Source organism: Protopterus annectens, chromosome 6.part0, assembly GCF_019279795.1.
Source record: "Protopterus annectens isolate FY-2018-M chromosome 6.part0, PAN1.0, whole genome shotgun sequence".
Taxonomy (NCBI): domain Eukaryota; kingdom Metazoa; phylum Chordata; order Ceratodontiformes; family Protopteridae; genus Protopterus; species Protopterus annectens.
Window position 1 is genome coordinate 259,171,456 of NC_056737.1, and position 19,610 is coordinate 259,191,065.

Genomic DNA, 19,610 nt, shown 5'->3' on the forward strand with positions numbered 1-19,610 from the left:
GAAAAAAATGCCACGTTTGTAAGTCTGCACCTCATGTGTCATTGACTGGTATGTGCTGAGTTTTACAAATGTTGTTCCTATTGATGTACTACACATTCTCGGAAAGAAACTTGCACAAGTGTCAACAAATTACTGAGATAAAAGACTTTTCACAAGGAGCAGTTTTGCAAGTTTCAGTTCCTGGCCAAGTTACTCCTCCCATCTCCCCTCCTTCAGTGGACTACAGTCTCACATTTCCAGCTTGGGTAGATTCAAATATTTCATCAGCTTTGCATGACAATAGACATCAAAAAAATCACAGCCTGGTGTGCCACTAAAACTGTTCCCTTATATGTCTCTTCACGTCTGAATAGCATTTCCCCAGGAAAAAAAAAAACACACACATCAGTCCATAGTTTGGGCTAATCTATCTATTTCTTAATGTGCACAGTAAAACATTCAGTTTATAATGCATTCTGGCTGCTGACATGTTTATCTTTGTGTAATTATTCTCTTAAAGCATAACCTGAAAGTATGGTATTCAATGCTAAGCTTTACTACAGTTAACAGTTTTTTAACAATGACCTCCCAAGCCTCTGATGTGACCCAGTACTTTGTCAATATACTGTAAATACATAGATTAATACAAATATTTGTGCACATATGACATGTACAGTAATGCACACAAATCATATCAATAAAGTTATGATTTATAGTTTGACTGTCTATGGAAACTTTTTTGAATTTGTTCAAGCAATTGTGTATTTGTTGTATATTATCTTGTTTTAATTGTTTCTCAATAGTCTAACCACTGTATGCTGCATCAATTGTAAAACTCTGATTTTACTCCTTTTATATTTTCTATGCCCTATGTACAAAATAGCTATGTTTGTATAATTTATTTTTATTATGTTTACTATTTATCTGGAGCTTTTCTCCCCGAGCCTCCGCTGAAAATGGTCACCTTGTGTCCAGTCGGACTAACCTGGTAAACAAATGGAAAATAAATAAATAAAATATACTAAGAAAATCAGTCAGTATGCCAAGAAAAATCCAAAACTTAAGAAAAAAAAACCTAGAAGGAAGGAAAATGTTTCCTTGATGCTGTCATGAAAATCCCACTCACTTATTCAGATATTATGGGCAAACATATAGTCAGGCACACAGACGCCCCACTCACCAGTCTAAACAAGGAGAATGTTACTGTCAGCTGCCTGTCTGGTGCTAGGATCCACCACATAACCCACGTACGTGGGTCACTACACAAGTACAGATATGACTGTGTCATTGTCTATGTTGGTGTGAATGACCTGAGATGTACCTACCTGGACTACATGAAAAGAGACATGGAAGAACTCTCCGATCTTGTAGCCTAGGCAGGTATGACCCTAGCCCTGAGTAGCATTCTGCCATCGCCCAGAATGATACCACAGTACAAGGACAAAATTATTGACTTCAACAATTTGGTTAAGCTTCTGGTGTCATTCTTAGGGGATCCAGTATCTGTCTGCCTGGGATGAGATGGTCGACAGACCACAATGCTTTGACAGAGATGGCCTGCACCTGTCGCCCCTGGGATTCTGGATACTGGCTAAGGCTTTTGCCACCCCTATAGTGCCTTTTTTAGACCAGGTTTAAATGACAAATTCACCACTGTAGCAGGAACAGTAATGCTATTCAGTGCTAGAAGTCTAAATCTCAAAATGCACTCACTCGAGGCACTCCTTAAAATGGAGAACATTGATATCTGTGCAGTGACTGAGACCTGGTTCAAGGCTCCAGAGAGCACCCCTGCACTACCAGGCTATAACTCGTACCACACTTTTCAGCAACGTAACCTGGACCAGAACACCAAAGGCGGAGGTGTGTCCGTACTCATTAAGGATATCCACACTTCCAGGCTAGTTGCTCAGCATAATGCATCCGAGGTTATCCAAGTGCAACTAACTCTGGGCAAAACTGCAATCCAAATTGTAGCTTGCTACAGATCCCCCACCATGCCCCAGGATTCCCACTCCTCTTTTCTTGATATACTGGAAAATATTAGGATTCAACCAAACACCCTAATAATGGGCAAGTTCAACTACCCCACCATTAACTGGAAAAGCTACTCATGTACAAACTCTTTCGCTCAACACTTTCTGGAATTCATAAATTCCGATGCTTTGGATCAACTTATCCACACCCCCACCAATTGCGACAATGTCCTAGACCTAGTCATTACCAACATGAGTGACCGGTGTTCCACACCTGAAGTCAACTCCTAGTTTGTCAGATCCGACCATAAGCTAATCACTCTAGATATCCACATCCCACCTCCACCCCCATTAAGGAAACCACGGTAAAAAATTTCTCCAAAGCCAACTTCGTGCTTCTTAAGATGGCGAACTTCATGACACCCATATAGATGGACAATACAGTTACGACTGCTGAATCCTACACAAATGCACTCTATAAGCACTTACACAAGTGCATGGGTCATGCTATCCCAAACAGAACCAAGAAGCTATCCTCCAAAAAAAGGAAGCCAATCTGGTTGTCCCCTGCCATAAACGAGCTGTACAGCAGAAGGAAGAAACTGTTACAAAAGAGAGTAAAATCCCATGAGTGGTGGAGCTCCCTGGTCAGCCTCAGTAAGAAGCTGAGATCCCTTATAAGAGCCTCCAAAGCTAGCTACGAAAACAAGATCACCACTGATTCTAAGGACATCCTCTATACCTATGTCAAGAATCTCAATGGCAACACCCACATCTGCTCTGAGTTACAGCACAACGGCACAAAAATTAGTGCCAGCTGATATTGCCAACATCCTGGCAGATAGGTTCAGTGCGGACTTTACCACCCCTCACCCGCGAAAGGGCCCATGTCGATACAGGAAGAATGCAGAGTCCCTGTAATCACAACTACACAGGTAAAAACCTGCACGCTCTCTAAATCCAAAAATCACAGCATCCATGGGACTGGACAACATCCCAGGCTGCGTTTTACATGAACTTCAGAACGAACTGGCTCCCCACCTAAGCACCATGTTCAATCATAGCCTCACATCAGGCTTTGTGCCCACCGAATGGCGTACAGCAACAGTTATCCCACTCCACAACGGGAGAGCCACCACTGATCCCGGGAACTATCGCTCTATTAGCCTGACGAGCCTGGTCTGCAAGGCTAGGATTGTATCATCATGGAACTCATAAACAAACATATTGGTAACCGCCAAACTCTGGACCCCCTCCCAATTCGGGTTTGTGAAAGGCAGATCATGCCTCCTGAACCTAATCGATTTCTTTGAGGTGGTCACCAAAGCCGTAGATTAGGGGAAGGTGGTTCACACAGCCTGTCTTGACCTGGCCAAGGCTTTCGATACCATCCCCCATTCTGAAATTATAGCTAAACTCACTAAACTAGGTATAAATCTCTGTCACAAGATGGGTTGCCAACTGGCTCACTGACAGAACCCACACTGTAAAAGTTGCAGACTCCAAATCTGACTTCAAACCAGTGACAAGTGGAGTGCCACAGAGTTCAGTGCTGGGACCTCTCCTGTTTGGTATCTACTTCTCTGAAGTACATGCTGACATAGAAGGCCTCTGGCTAACGAAGTTTGCAGATGACTACAAACTAGGAGCCATAGTAGAGTCCCCAAATGATGTAGACATCCTACAGATGCCTGGTGTCCGAGCCATGGCTTCATGCTCCATGCCGAAAAGTGCATTGTCATTCCCTTTGGTAAAAACTCTGTACCCATGAACTACCACATAGACAGCAGTCTACTTAACACCGAATGTGTGATGAGACCTTGGGACCCATGTGGACAGTAGTCTCTCCTTTGACAGTCACATCACTGCAGTAGTCAGGAAGTCCTTCTACATGGCACACCTAATCACAAAAGGGTTCTCATCCAGGAAAAAGAGGTCACTGTCCCCTTCTACTAGACACTCATTAGACCCATTATAGAATACAATGCCCCTTTTGGAATGCATCTCACAAGACATCTGCAGCAGCTGGAAAGGCCACAGAAATACTTCACAAAGAGGATTACTGGCCTCAAGCAGATGCCCTACACTGACCATCTCAAAAAAATGCAAGCTGTACTCCGTAGCATATCACCTACTCCAAGGTGATTTCTGCCTAACACATAAAGCGATGCCCCCCCCCCACCAGTCTCCCTAAGAGTACCCCAAGGCTCCATCCTGGGGCCACTTCTTTTTATCCTCTTCACCAGTCAGCTCCCAAACAGTATTCCTAAAGCCTCAATATTGCAATATGCAGATGATGCCACCATGATATGTGCAGCCAACTCAATTGACATCCTTCATTTCCTAACTTAAGAATGCTTTTCCCTAGCAGAAACTTGGATTAAAAATCAAAGGCTTATTCTGAACCCAAAGTAAAACAAAGCTAGTACTTTTTAGCTCCCACAGAGCCACACCCTCCCACTGATTCTTTCTTCATCTACTCCTTTAACAAGACCACAAATCACCCCCACAAATCATACCAAACTATAGGGGTTGAAATAGATAATCACCTTAGATTTGACCTACATATTTCTATAACCATAAAAAAGTACATAAACTTGGCCTACTGTATCGCAATAAAAAATTCCTCACTCACCACTACTCTCATACTATCCACCCTACTTTATGCCTCCCCCGTGCTTACAAGCACCATGTTCAGTCATAGCCTCACATCAGGCTTTGTGCCCACCAAATGGCGCACAGCAACAGTTGCAGTTTTTTCGCAGGTTTCATTCTAAGTGAATGGAAGTCTAATCTGACAACAAATGGTAGGGCTATTTGTTTTCAGTCTGTCCATTATGGGACAGATTTAGCTTTTCAAAGGAATCGCTATGTCTGCCCCCATGAGGGCAGACGAGTAAAAACAAAATAAAATTAGGATGAGTACTTATTTTGCTACAGGGAGCTTTGGGAGGTGTAGTAAATCATGGCAAGATAAAAAAAAAAAAATGTTTTCATTTGCCGTAGTGGTCCTTTAAGGAAAAAAAAGTGTCCAAACCTACATGGCCCTGTGTGGAAAAAGTAATTGCCCCCTAAACCTAATAACTGGTTGTGTCACCCTTAACAGCAACAACTGCAAACAAGGGTTTGCGATAAGTGGCAATGAGTCTTTCACATCCTTGTTGAAGAATTTTGGCCCACTTTTTGCAGAATTGTTGTAATTCAGCCAAATTGGAGGGTTTCCGAGCATGCACCGCCTTTTTAAGGTCATGCCAAAGCATCTCAGTTGATTCAAGTCCGGACTTTGACTAGGCCACTCCAAAATTTTCATTTTGTTTTTTTTTAAGCCATTCAGAGGTGGACTTGCTGGTGTATTTTGGATCATTGTCCTGCTGCAGAACCCAAGTGCGCTTCAGCTTGAGGTCACGGACTTATGGCCGGACAGTCTCCATCAGGATTTTTTGGTAGAGAGCAGAATTCATGGTTCCGTCAATCACAGCAAGTCATCCAGGTCCAGAAGCAGCAAAACAGCCCCAGACCATCACACTACCACCACGTTTGACTGTTGGCATGATGTTCTTTTTCTGAAATGCTATTACTTTTACGCCAGATGTAACTGGATGCACACCTCCCAAAAAGTTCAACTTTTGTTTCGTCAGTCCACAGAATATTTTCCCGAAAGTCTTGGGGATCATCAGTATGTTTTTTGGCAAAAGTGAGATGTCCTTTATGTTCTTTTTGGTCAGCAGTAGCTTTAGTCTTGGAACTCTGCCATACATGCCATTTTTGTCCAGTCTCTTTCTTATGGTGGAGTCATGAACACTGACCTTAACTGAAGCAAGTGAGGCCTGCAGTTCTCTAAATGTTGTTCTGGGTTCTTTTGTGACCTCTTGGATGAGTCGTCGCTACGCTTTTGGGGTAATTTTTGTAGGCTGGCCAATCCTGGGAAAGGTTTATCACTGTTCCATGTTTTCTCCATTTGTGGATCATGGCTCTCATAGTGGTTCACTGGAGTCCCAAAGCTTTAGAAATGGCTTTGTAACATTTACCAGACTGATGTCAATTGCTTTGTTTCCCATCTGTTCTGGAATTTCTTTAGATCGCGGCATGATGTCTTATTTGGAATCTTTTGGCCTACTTCACTTTGGCTGACCGGTTTTATTTAAGTGATCTCTTGATTCAAGAGGTCTGGGAGTAATCAGGCCTGGGTGTGGCTAGTGAAATTGAACTCTGCTTTCTCAAAAAATGCGATGAAACACCGTTACTTCGTGATATGTGCTGCGGTGGTGGTGCTGCAGTAGCGTTGTCGCCTCACAGTAAGACGTCCTGTTAGATTCTCAGCTAGAGCGTCTTCTGTGTGGAGACATGCGTTAATGAGCGTGCTTTTGTTGCAGGTTGTGCATCAGGGCTGGCAACTCGGCACGTAAAAATCTGCTGCCAATCATTAGCGGACCGGAGTTCTGCTGTGGCGACCCTTAACCAGGAAAAGCCAAAGGACACAACAACAACTTCATGATTAGTTTTTCATATAGGACCATGTAGGTTTGGATAGTTTTTTTCCTTAATAAATAAAATCACCACTTAAGAACTGCATTTTGTGTTTACTTGTCTTTGTCTACTATTTAAATTTGTTTGATATGAATCATTTAGGTGCGACAGACATGCAAAGAAGAAATCAGGAAGGGGGCAAATTGTTTTTCATTGCACTGTAGATATGTAGATGTATAGATTGTGTGTGTGTAAAATATTTATAGCATGTGTGTACATCTGTCATTTGTTTAACAAGTCACAAATCACTGAACATATAATATCTGACCGTTCATTTGACTGAGTCGCAATTGATAGAAAATATTCTACATAAATGTACAGTATACTAAAAGTGAAGTCAGTATTGCTGACCCATTTATTTATTTTTGTAAACTGTGTTGGAGAACTTCAGCATCTTTTATTGAGTAGTTATTTTTCAGTTTGCGGTGTGCTTATTTGGTTATCCATAGCTTATTTCTAACTTTTATTTCTGGGAATTGCCCAAAAGAACTGGTCTTTAATGTTGACCTCTGAAACACCACTTTTAACCCATTTAGAATTAACAGTTAATCGTGAGCAGACAGTCCTAATGCTGTATGGCTCCTTCAAGTAATGCAGTGCGTGTAGTGTACCACAGCAAAATGCTTATTCACTTTCCTTGTGGTACAAGTTCTTCATGTCAGTTCCTGCTTTGCAATATTGTTTGAGATGTGACTTTTGAATCGCAGTCATTGTACAATACAAGCTGCTAAAAATTGAATTTATGCTAATTTGTGTTGCAGACGCAGTTCATTCTTCCTGCAGGTTGACCAGTGCTAACACAAAACACACTGGATTTGATATTTGATTTTTATATCAGCAGTCCAAATTTGCTCTGATTTTTATAACAAATGAGCAAGAATGCAGTATTGTTAGCAAGCATAAAAGGAGCAGAAAGTTGTATTGTTTTCTAACATTTTGAAGACTGTTAATTCATTATACTGAACCTCTGTGCAAATTTTCTTTGTCTCGTTTCAGTTACAGAGCTGACACACAGACTTACCAACCGTATAACAAAGACTGGATCAAAGAAAAGATCTATGTATTGCTGCGCAGACAGGCTCAACAAGCCAGCAAATAACTTGAACTATCTCAGCACTGTGACAGTGGTTCAGCACAGTGAAATGTACAGCTTGTAGTTATAGTAGTGACAGTTTTGTATTATAAGCAATGTTTGAAAATCTGCACAAGAGTTTAATGTTTTAAAACCTTGGAGGATGTTTTTATGTTTTGACTTTTTTTTTAAAACTGAATCTTTTTTTTCTTCTGTAAAAAGAATCCTGTAAAATCTTTTTTTTTTTTTTCACATTGTTCAAATTTTTGATGAAAAAGGCTGTCTACCTATCAATGTAGTTGGAAATGCCCATCACATTGGGGGCAGCAGTTTGGTTCCAAAGCTACATTGTGAATTCTCTGCAAGCGCCACACTTGCATTTTTCATTAAATCCTAAATTCTAGAAGAATTTACAAAGTAAATGTTCATTAAGTGATTCATCACATATTTAATATTTTAAGGGAGAAATAAACAGATTGGAAAGGTTTACATTATTTAAGGGAATTCTTTGCTTTCATTTTAAAGTTCAGTTTTATTTGGTGATAGGCTGTAACTAATATCCAAAGTTTGGAGAAAATTTTGCACTTTTTGTGTAACCAACAGATGTTAACTGAATATTTTCTGAAGATTTTGATGTCCTTGACCTGTTTATTTTATTTTTTTTTTATTTGTTAACATGTAATCTTGTGTTTAAGGGTGGAGTTGGTAGGTGATGTTAAACCTTAAAAAGTGTGAAGTTTTCTTCATTGAAGTTAATGCCAAGAAGTGTGAAATAATGCGGTTTGGTAAAGGTGGATATCAAATAGAAGAATCAGCTCTTACGATAGTTAGTAGGGCTTGCTTGTATGACATGCAGTAACGCAGCCATTAAAACTTTCAAAGCTGCTGGTATGTCTCCCCACTTGACGGTGGATTTTCTTTGCCATTTCTAGTTCTTTTCTGAGTCAAGACCTAAGGCAGAGGATGAAATGGCCTCAGGTGGTGGTTAATTTTTTTTTTTTTTTTTTGCTGGCATATTGCATTTTCCAAGTCATTGAAAACAGCAAGTATTTATTTTATTCTTTACCAGATGGTTGTTAATATTATCATTTGGTCAACTTCTGTCAAAAATTGTTTTATAAATACATATAATATCGGCCTTTGCCTTTTTTTAAACACGTCTGTGACTCTGATAAAATGTGCATGTGAGAGACAGATTACTTTAACGGACAGGCACGCTCAGTGCCTGTATTGGTTAAATCCAGAATGTTGAATTTTTAAAAAACAGATTTGCATACTTTTTTTGTTTTTACCACTGTTGAATAGAGGAGAAAAGATTCCAGGTCTGTCTTGTGACTGCGGCTGTAGTGGCACAGCCTTTAAAGTTCTTGAAGCAGAAAAGATGTGTGGTTGTGACCTAGTAAGAGATCTTGCAGATCTACTTTTTTTGGGGAAGAGTTTAGCATTGTGTAAAGACGGCATTTAGATTAAGCCGCCGCCTCTTAAAATAAAATGGTATCCAAATGAAAGGGTTGCCATAGTTCGGGGAGCAGAAAACAGGAGCCCAAGAGACCAATATTAACCTCCAGGGATAGTGTTGTTGACCAGTGGGGGGTAGCCTTGTAGAGCTGAGGCGGAGTCTACCTTTCTAACCTTCCACTTTCTCTGAGGTCTCCAAACTGTTTAAATTATGACAAATTAGCTGCTGCTCTGAATTGTTTGCAAACTGACTCATTCTGTCACCAACACTGCAACTCTCAGGTTTCAGGGCTGCAGTTCCCTTCCACCTTGATTACTTCCCTTTGGTTGGGGTAAGGTGGATGGGTGTCCCACTTGTAGGTACCATTGCAAAATGTAGGCCGTCTGTGGTTTATTTTACTGATGCACCATTTGCCAAATCATAGTCTGATTTGGAGATCTGGCAAAAAAAAAGTAAAATAAATGTAGAATTCTGTACACTTGTTTCAGGAAAAAAAAGTAAAAAAAAAATGCAGAATTCTGCACACTTGTTTAGAGGACTGTGCGTAGTTTTAATATGGAGCTAGCATCTTGAAAAAGAATTTGATCAAAAATGCACATCTCATGACCTTAGTGTTAAAAAGTTAAAGCTGTGCAAAGGTGCCTACATATAAAGAAATGGTGTCCTTAAAGATGTGGAATAATCCCATGTTTGAAGTGTTTACGTTTTGAGAAGAATTTTGAAATTTAATAAAAAATGTTCAATCCAGGGTACTTGATAGCTTCCAGTAAAATGTGCTTAACAATTGCCTATTTTCTGTCGCTGTCAGTCTTCCACCTCGGACCAAACACTACCCTTTTCAGGCCATAAAAATAAATGGTCCATGCATACTTTGTTTTTATAGAGAGCATTAGTTTGTTTTTGAGCAGCATGCGTATGCTTATAAAAATACTTGTGAATAACTTTGTGTACATTTAGCTAAATAATTTAAAGTTGGCAGTGCAGGTGTCTATTTGGGTAAATTGCTTAACTTAAAACAACATTAAAATAAGAGGTATAGCATTGACTGCAACATTGCCATGGGTTGCAGATTAAAGTAATGCAATTGTTCCACGAAGACGAGTTTGTATTCTAAATCAAGTTGTGTGCCTCTGATCATCAAATGCTGGACATTTTTCCAGTCACCTCTTTTCATTTCAGTATTAGCTGTTAGTATATTTCAGTTATTAGCTAATAACATTTTTAACATTTAGAACTCCAAGGAATGGTTTGTGTTGCGAACTGCCTTAGGTCGTATGACCACTGGCAAACAAATCTGTAAAAACATTACCACTGAAAATAGTCAGTTAATTACTACACTGAATTTTTTTGAATCTCCAGATCCCCTGCAAGCTTAAGATTTGATGTCTTTTCTGTTCAGCCTGTGGGTTATCAGGTCAAGTGCTTGTCTATTTTCAGAGACAACTTCTACCAAGAATACACTGCCCCCCCCCCCCCCCCCCCAAATCCACCTCTGATGTCTTTTGCTGCTTTTGGAGGTGACAACATGATCAGTGAGCTCTGTTACTGTATCCTTTTTAACGTTTTGCATTTCTCTCCTTTTTAGGTTTTGTAAATCCACCTCTGATGTCTTTTGCTGCTTTTGGAGGTGACAACATGATCAGTGAGCTCTGTTACTGTATCCTTTTTAGCGTTTTGCATTTCTCTCCTTTTTAGGTTTTGTTAGTGTAGTTTTGCTGTAGTATTCTTAGTCCTGTTTTTGAGTGTAATGTCTTGTTTGTGGCGTGTCTGGGTGTTCCTGCCCATTTTTGTTGACACTTTATTTTTTTCCATGGAAGAAATACGTAATAGTAATAATTCTAGCTTTAGTGTAGTTTTAATAGTGACATTACTTTTATTATTGGTCTTTAGGTTGATTGATTAGATGGGTAGCTAGGGTGTAGTACTGTGCGTTTTGTTGTGTTCTACTGTTTTTTTTTCCATTTTCAGGATGGGCAAAGAAAAGTTTTAAAAATGCTACCATCCCTGGATGCTCACGACCGATGCATTTACTGCTTTAGCTCAGCCCATCTCTGTGCTGAGTGCAGCATTTGCTTGGATTTTGGAACCTGTAGAGTTAGTACTGAGCTAAACTGTTGCCTAAAGCTTTGTTGCCATCTGCAGCCATGTCTCCCTCTTCATCTTTTCCCCACTCCTTAAGAAGAGTGATCAGGATTGTGGTAAGGATAAGGACCAGAAGACTGATACCAAAGACTGAGGGGGACCGCAGTTGGGCAGCTTTCTCAGCTTCTAACCAGCCAGACCAAAGATTCACCAGTCTTTGGCCCCACAGGCTTCTTCAGTGCCAAGGTCTGTTCGATCCTCTCAGGTGTGGTGGTCTGTGCTACCGGTGTCAGGGAATACCAAATCTCCAACAGCTACCCTCCCCAGTCTCTTGATTAAGGAAGTGGTGAGTACAAGCAGACTGCTTGACCAATTTTCACCAGTGACAGCTGTTAAGTTCTCTGTGGAGTGTTAACCGTCTCTGCCATGGATCTGATCAGATGATCCTAATGCCAATAGTAGGGTGACCAAGCCTCGTTCAGTGGCCTTTTCAGCTTGCTATGATCTGTTGAGAGTTTGAAGTCAGATTTGAAGCAGTTTATGCTCTTCTTTTTGCAGGCCCAGGTCCAGCTAGGTCTCCTCGTGGCTGCCTCATCTGCATTACTAGCAGGTATGACTCCATCTTTTACATGCCCTCCAAGGAGCCCTTCAGCTCTGAGTTGTGTGGCTCTGGTTGTTTTGGTGTCACCAAGATCTGCTCTGATTGCATGGCCTCTACAAGCACCAAGCCTTTACTTGGCTTTCTCGACTCCTGCGGTGGTGTCTGAGCTTGACATGTTGACATGTCTCTGAGCCAAGTGTTCAGGGCTGCAGTCCTTAAGTTAGGGTTTACACTCCATTTTGCAGGGTCATCCCTTCCCTTCAGGGCATCTGTACTAGACAGTTTTGGCTTCAGTCGTAGTATTGGAGCAGGTCTGGTCAGAGGTGGAGACTGGTGTTTCACTCTGGTCTAAGAAAAACTGGCTGTGGGCATCCAACCTCTGCATCTGTTCTTTGATGGAGTGAAAAGGATTTTCTCTAAATCAGAGATAGTGGTCGACAGCAACCGTTCATCCTTCCCCTGACGTGGGAGTTTTGGACCCAGCTGAAGTGCATCTGCAGGCCTAGACACCAAACGCCTGTGGCCCTCCAAAGGTCCTTGCCTCCAGAGCTTTTCCTGTCTCTTCTAGGTGGGTCTGGACTGTCTGGTTCAGGAGGTATGTGGTAAGAGCCATTGCAAGAAGAGGGTTTGTTCCCATGAGAAATCTCTCACAGAGGGCACTGACCTCAGAGGAGGGCTCCCCAAATTTTCCACATGACACCTTTTTTTTGTTGCGACAGTATGGTAGGTAGACTGATGAAGTCCCTTTACCAAAGAAGTCTAGTGTTTTTTGGATGCCTTTGGTGTGGGCCCAGCCACGTCCTGGGTGATCCCCCCCCCCCTTCGGATACCCTTACTGATCTGGTGTCCTAGAAGGCATGGAGTGAACCAGATGTGGTGCAACCATTCACCAAAAAGGCCAAACAGGGTTTTAGCGCCTCGTAAAGCTTGACTGCACTGGAATAAGGATCTTGCATTGTGGGTGATCATGTGGTGACAGCCACCAAAAGTACATTTAGGAGGAAAGTTCCTTGGCCCTTCTACCCCAGTATAGTGTGCGTCAGGCATTGGACCACCTTAAAAAGTGTGCATACACCTTGCTGACCTTTACGTTCATCCAACTATCCACAACCTCTTTTTTCCAATTTTTTTTACACATGAGGTCGGGGTGTCACTTCAACAGTAACAGTCATCGAGAGCCAATGTTTACATACAGGGTGGCTAGCCCTGTCACTGTACTTCATCAACACTACACACTTACATGCACAGTCACACCTCTGGGCAATTTAGAATGTCCAGTCCACCTTCTACAAAGCATTCAGTTATGAATATGTCTATATGACTGCCATCTTGTCGCTGAAGGCATGCATGTCACATTGGGCACTGGCATTGCTGTATGCCTGAATGCACTTGTGCAATTTTGCAGACTGTTTTAAAGCATCTTTTATCCAACATCCTATTCCATTCTTCCTTATTTGGCCCAAAGGTCAGCCACACATATTGACTAGGAGTGAATAGGATGGAAAGGCTTTGCCATTTGAGTATGCTTTGCCACCCCTCAGTGATAATTTTTGAGGAATGAGAAGGGGGGACGAGTATTTTCTTTTCTGTAAGTCACAGCAGCCTTTTAAAGATGCTCCTGGTGAGGGTTCCCCTTGTGGCAGGGGGTAATGACAATGTGTACTGTCCATGTGCTAGAGGTGCTTTGCAAAATCACTTTTGGGAAAGGACTGAATGTGTTCACTAGATTGCATGGATGCTTACCACCATTTAAAGATAGTGAAGCAGTCCAAGATAGTTCTACTGTTTCGGCTGGGAGGCTGTCATTGTAAAATCTGAGCACTGCCCGTTGGTTTAACCACATCCTACTCTGCATTCACCAGCTGCATATCAGTTGGCTTAGGCTGCAGGGGTTTCAGGCCATCCTGTATCTGGATTATTGGCTCCTCACCGCCTCCACAGTAGTGTCTCTTCTCAAAGTTCAGGGCAGCTTACTCCAACTCCAATTGGGTCTGTCCTTAGAAATCGTGATGGAACTACAAAAGTCCAGTTTGGAGCCAGTAAAAGTATTGCAGTTCATAGGCTATCATTTCAATAATGTGTTTTGGACTGCAAAACTATCGGTCAAAAGCTTAACTTCTCTACAAGCAGAAGTATCTCACCTTCTGTCTCAAGTCCCCCCCCCCACCTCCTGTCTCTTCCATGCGTCTGTGAGTTCTTAGGCATACGATAGCATCTGGTACATTTTGCGAGGATCTTGCAGTGGATATTGGCAACGCAGTAGCCCTACCTCACTCATCCCATGGATTTTCCAGTTATAATTAACTGTTGGTCAAATGGTGGTGGGTGTCTCCCTCTCTTTGCTGTCAAGCGACCCTTTAGTCTTCTCCAGCCTCAGTCACTACAGATGGTTCTCTTCTGGGTGGGGGACATTTCGAGGGGAAGACTGCCCAAGGGACATGGTTGCCCTTTGAGGCCAGTCTTCAGAGCATTGTCTTGGCGATGAGTGGTCCTCCTCATGTTGCAAGCCTTTCAGGACCTTCTTGCCAAGTTGCTGAACAAACTGACAAGTCCATGGTTTGGTACATGAACAAGCAAAGGGGAACACTATCTTGTCCTCTGTGTTGAGAGGTCATGGGCAGTCTCCTCTCAGCAGTTTCTGATCATAACACACATCCCAGGAAGTCCAACATTCAGGCAGACAATTTAAGTAAGAGCATTCTCCTTCCTACAGCAGTAGCAGCTTGGATATTCTGATATTGCGGGCTGTTTAGATGTTATACCCCTTCAGAGGAGTGATGTAGCTGAGATTTGAAAGCTGATGGTCAAGTTAGCTGTTGGTCCCACTTAGACCATCAAGGATCTGGGGGTCTGTTCCAGATTCTTTTGCTGAAAAAGAACAAGGACCTTGGATATTCTGATGGTGGGGCACGCTTGCTGTGACCTGTTTGCTACTCTGTCCAACTTGATGTGCAGCAGCTTTTATGCCCTGGTTCCTACCAAGAAACAGTTACCCAGGAACACACTTTTTTTTGTATGCTTGTCCCTTGGATTTCCTGTACTCCAACCTACCAACTCTCCTCATAAGTTTTTTCAGAAGTCGGGCCATTGTAGAGTGATTGATTCTTATTACTCCATTCTATTCCTGATAAGTTTGGTTCCCCTTTGTGTCCTCACATATGTCACCCTGTCTGGATGCTGGACCCCATTTTTGAATTGATTAACCCATTCAGCTTAGGTTCTCCTGCCTAACCTTCACATGCTCAGTTTAACTTCATTGTTTCCGCAATTCCAGTGGTGCCCAAGAATCCCAAGCTGAGAAAGTTTGTATTCTGTCATCGTACCAAAAAAACTTCTACTTGGAAGATTTATGCTCTTCAAGAGGTATTGATAGTTTTTCAGCCTATTTGGGTGCCATTTTGTATTTTCTTGTGGATCTTCTTCAGTGTGGTCTGAGATATTCCACTGTGAATGTTCAGTTTGCTGCTGTTTCTAGTTTTTGTGTTGGCAGAGAATAGTCCTGTAGCTGCCCTGAAGATCTCCAAGGCTTTCTTGAAGAGTACCTTCTTGTTCCGACCTCCAATTCAGGATCCCATTCTCCCTTGGGACCTACCATTGGTGTTTCATGTGCTAGATTGCTTCCTCGTTAAACCTTTGGCTACTGCTTTCTTAAAGTTGCTGTCCTGGAATATATTTTTTCTGATGGCAGTTAAATCTAACAGACAAGTATCTGAGCTCCATGCATTCAGTAAGTCCCGGTCTGATTTTTTTTATTAGGACTGTCACCCTCAGGATAATCGTTCCTTTCTACCAAAGGTTGCTTCGAAGTCCATTTCAACCAGCTTATTCACTTGCCTTTGTTTCTAAATTTTACTAATAAGGGGGAATATTTGCTTCACTACCTGGATGTTCATAAGTAACTCTGATTTTATTTGGACAGAAAGAAAAGCTTTAGAAAAGCAGACCAGCAGTTTCTTGTCTTTACAGAGCCAGGCTGGGAAAGCCCATGTCTGAAATGGCCTTATCTAAAATGGCTTTCTGATTGCATTTCATTTGCATGTGCTTTGACAAGACCTTTATTTGCAAAATCATAAAGTTCATTCTTCTACAGCAGTTGCAACTTCTGCCTTTTTCTCTAAGGCCTCTAAATGATAATTTTATTGTGGGTACTTTGTTTAGCAGTCATACTTTTGTTTCATGTTACAAATTGTATGTTTATTTGAGGTCCAAGGCCTCCTTTGATTCTACCATTTTGCAAAGTATTATCTTCTAAGGGACTTCCTGGGATGATACGTGGCTGGGGGACTCTGTCCTACAGGTTGAAGTTGCTTGTAAAAGACAACATTGGCTATGAAGGTTGTATACTCTCCATAATGATAGATTCAAGTTGTCTCTTTCCATCTGGGTTGGACCTTTGGGGTGCCCCCTTCAGGTCCTTGACTTAGGTTGGCATGTTCTTTGCCCTAGAGTTGTTATGGTTGTCCCTTTTGGTTAGGTGCAGTTTTGGGGACTATCTTCAGTGGGGACAGATTATCCTGCATAGGAGGAGAAACTCCTGGATCAGAGTCTCCGAAAATAGGTTGGATTCGGATCCAGGTTGTATCTGATGACCCACAGGTTGAACTGAACGGCAACAGGCAACATAAATGTAAAGTTTTTCTGAGTATGTAATTTGTTTTTTCTCAAGGTTTTGCATGCTGGCCTTGGCAGTCTCTCTCTCTTGTAGTTGAGGGTACATATTCAAGTAAATTGCTCATTAGTAATATTTTCCTATGTATCCGCAGGATGTATACTAGAGTAATGTAGCTAACTGCAATGTGCAGTAGGTTTGTTATAAACTTTGATGTTCTTCATTCCCACTGCCTCAGTGGCATTTTCGGTTATCTACCAAAGTAATCCAGTACTAGCCAGATTTCAAAAGCTCAGGCTTCCATCCCTCTCTCTTGCTGTGACAGCTGATTGAGCATATCCTAAGAGGCAAGCCTTCTGCTGTCACATGGAGCTAGTGTTCAGTCTTTCTGCTATCCGAAAAGGAACGTCATCTGACTGTTCACAGGATACATTGACAATTTTTTGCTGGCTTGGTAGTCAGGTAAGCACCATCTGGGGACCCTTTTCCCTCATTTATTATTAGCTTTCTATTTTTCTGATTCTTTAGAAAATTATTTTAATTACTTTGATCACTTTAATTCCTGTGGGAATTTCTGCGTGTACCCTTGTTTTTGGCATCTTTCTTTGATAGATACATCTTACTGTTTCTGCGGAAACATTTTCAGTATTTTCTAAGAATTGCAGCGTCTTTGTATGCTGTTAAGCACTAGGCACATTCAGTCAAAACCTTGAATTTATTCTCTCGTCTTTACTACTGTTGCTGTGCTGTAATTACATCTTTTTGACAGGAAAATATTGCGGAACTTGGATTTTTTTCAGCATTTATACATTAACAGCTTTGTATGACTTTCCTGTCTTTGTTTTTAACATTAGATCATGATTTTCCCACAAAATAAGTTGTTTGAATATATTGCGGAGATTTTACTGGAACAAAATGTAGTTTAAATAGCTATTAAAACGTTGCATTCAGTGTTGTCTTCAATGTCTGGCTTCAGATTCAATGCTGGCCTGGTCTACAAGATTTCAACTCTCCGGGCTCTCCCTACCCTACCCACAATCCTTTGCTCACTAGAGGATATCTCCAATAGTTTGCTACCATTCCAGGATAGCAGTTCAGTTGTAGCTCTGTTTTGATTAGGCAGTTGGGTAGTTTTCTGGTTTGCTTGTTTGTGTATTTTAGCTACCTTAGTGTTTTTTCTCTAGTACTGTAGTTTCCAATAAGTAGGATGTAGTGTTGTGGATAGTGTTTTTGTTGGTTCTTTTAAGTGTTTTGCATAGGTTTGTTATTTCTTTGGTTTGTAGTTTTGCAGTGTTCCAGTAGTGCTGTTCCCATGGATCCAAAGGGATTTAAGAAAAGTGTTTCTTGGTGGCACAAGCTCCACTCGCAAGGTCTATATATAAATAAACAATGCATATAAGTATATATTTATATGTATTTATTGAAAGATTTTATTTGGAATGGTCATTTTTAAATTCTTTACATTTTTAAATCATGTGACTGAAATTGTATTTGATCGGCTGGTGTTTATTTAAATGGAGAGAAGCTGATTCATTATTATTATGGATTGAAAAAGAGCCATAGACTCGAAAGCTTTGCTTTGTTTTGCTACTTCATTAAAGTTTGGAAGTTGAACTTTTGGCTTGTTTTGTTGTTAGAAGTACTCTGACTAGGAGGAAGCAAGATGGGAAGACACTGTCTGCCATCAGAGTGTTTTGCCACCCCTCAGTGAACTTTCTCACAGAATCGGAAGGGGAACAAAAGTTTGAAGTTGCAGAAGTCTTTCTAGGAAGTTTCTTTATGAAGTTCTCCCAGTGGCAGAGGGGGTAACCCCAGTGGGTGCTGCCCTCCGTGCAGAGGAGGGTCGCAGACTGTGCTTTTACAGAGCATTCTCCAGAAGGCCCTTCAAGAGATCTTGAGGGGTTGTCTCCACTCAGAAGCATGTGAGGCCATCACCTTACACTCATGGGTGTTGAGACATATCTAGAGACTACAGCATTCCATTTTTTAGAAATTCCAGGCTTCATTCACAAACATCTCCGTGATGTTCCACCCTGTAAGAGACAGCAGGCAGTTGTAGAGATTCAGAAACTGCTGGTAGATCTAGGCATCCAGTAGGTCCCGCTAGACCAATGAGGATCTGGAGTCTACTGAAGGTTTAAACAAGGACCGTAGGCTAATTTAAAATTTGAGCAAACTGAATTCCTTCATTAAACCAAGTACTGCTTGGCCACAGTGCCGTCCATTCTAACCCTGCTGAGGAAAGATGACTGAATGTGCTCGTCCTCAAGAATGCCTGCATCCTCTCAAGATAGAGGTGATCCAGGAGGTTCCTGTCCTTCTGGCTGGGAGCCAGTCATCAAGTCAGGGCCCTGACATTCGGTCTCAACCACTGTCCTGGTGTGTTCACAAAGTGTGTGGCAGTGGTGGTAACCTGGCTCCAGCTACTGGGATTTCATGTCTTCTCTTACCTGTGCAATTCTCTCCACACTGCCCTCATGACAGCATCTGTAATCAGTACCAGTGATACCTTACCCCAGTTGGGTGGTCATGTGTGGGTAACTGTCAGTTATCAAACGTCAAGCCTGCACCCTGTCCAGACAATGGAATTTATAAGCTGCCACTTGAATATTGTTTGCCAAACTCCCAAGTTCCAGAGTAATCAGCCTTTGATCTCCGGAAGTGTCCTTGCTTTCTTATGTGGAACCACCAGTCCATTCTCTTCTGAAACTTTTGAGCCATATGGCAGCTTCCATAGTGAGGTACCATGTGAAGGCTCTGCAGTGGACTCAGTGCAGTGAGAAAGTGGACTTCCCTGTAAAGTTGACTAGGATTATCCCTGATCAGATTCAGTGATGCTTGGAGGTGTTTTTGGTAACTAACAGGAGACCTGTTTGTTCTTCCCATCCATTGGTTACTGTCATTAGAGATGCCTCACTTCTTCTTCCCATCCATTGGTTACTGTCATTAGAGATGCCTCACTTCTCAAGAGAGGAGAACATTTCAAAGGGAGGACTGGTCAAGGGGCCTGGTCTTTGTGGAGGTCAATTTTCTGCAGATGAGGGCTGTCCTTTTCATGTTACAGGCCTTTTAGGATGTCCTCCCCAGTGGTGCGATTTCAATCCAGATGGACATCTGTGTCTGTTACTGGGTATCTGAACAAACAGGAAAACGCATTCTTATCCTCTGTATCGAGAGGTTGTGCGGGTTTGGCAGTGGACAATCTCAGCTCAACATTTTGATTGCAACACACATCCCAGGGAAGACCAACATTGTGGCACAGTCTTGAGTAGGAAAATTATTCTTCCTCACAAGTGGTTTCTGAA

The 19,610-nt window shown here is 41.8% G+C and overlaps 1 protein-coding gene across 3 annotated transcripts in view; it reads left to right on the top strand.

Annotated features, from left to right (window-relative positions):
- ERH (ERH mRNA splicing and mitosis factor) overlaps positions 1 to 8,048 on the top strand; it is a 161,634-nt gene extending 153,586 nt beyond the window's left edge. For all 3 annotated transcript variants that reach the window (XM_044074005.1, XM_044074003.1, XM_044074004.1), the window contains exon 4: positions 7,479 to 8,048. In XM_044074005.1, the coding sequence (XP_043929940.1) occupies positions 7,479 to 7,581 (103 nt within the window). In that variant the 3' untranslated portion in view covers positions 7,582 to 8,048. The remainder of the gene's footprint in view (positions 1 to 7,478) is intronic.
- The last annotated feature ends 11,562 nt before the right edge of the window (positions 8,049 to 19,610 follow it).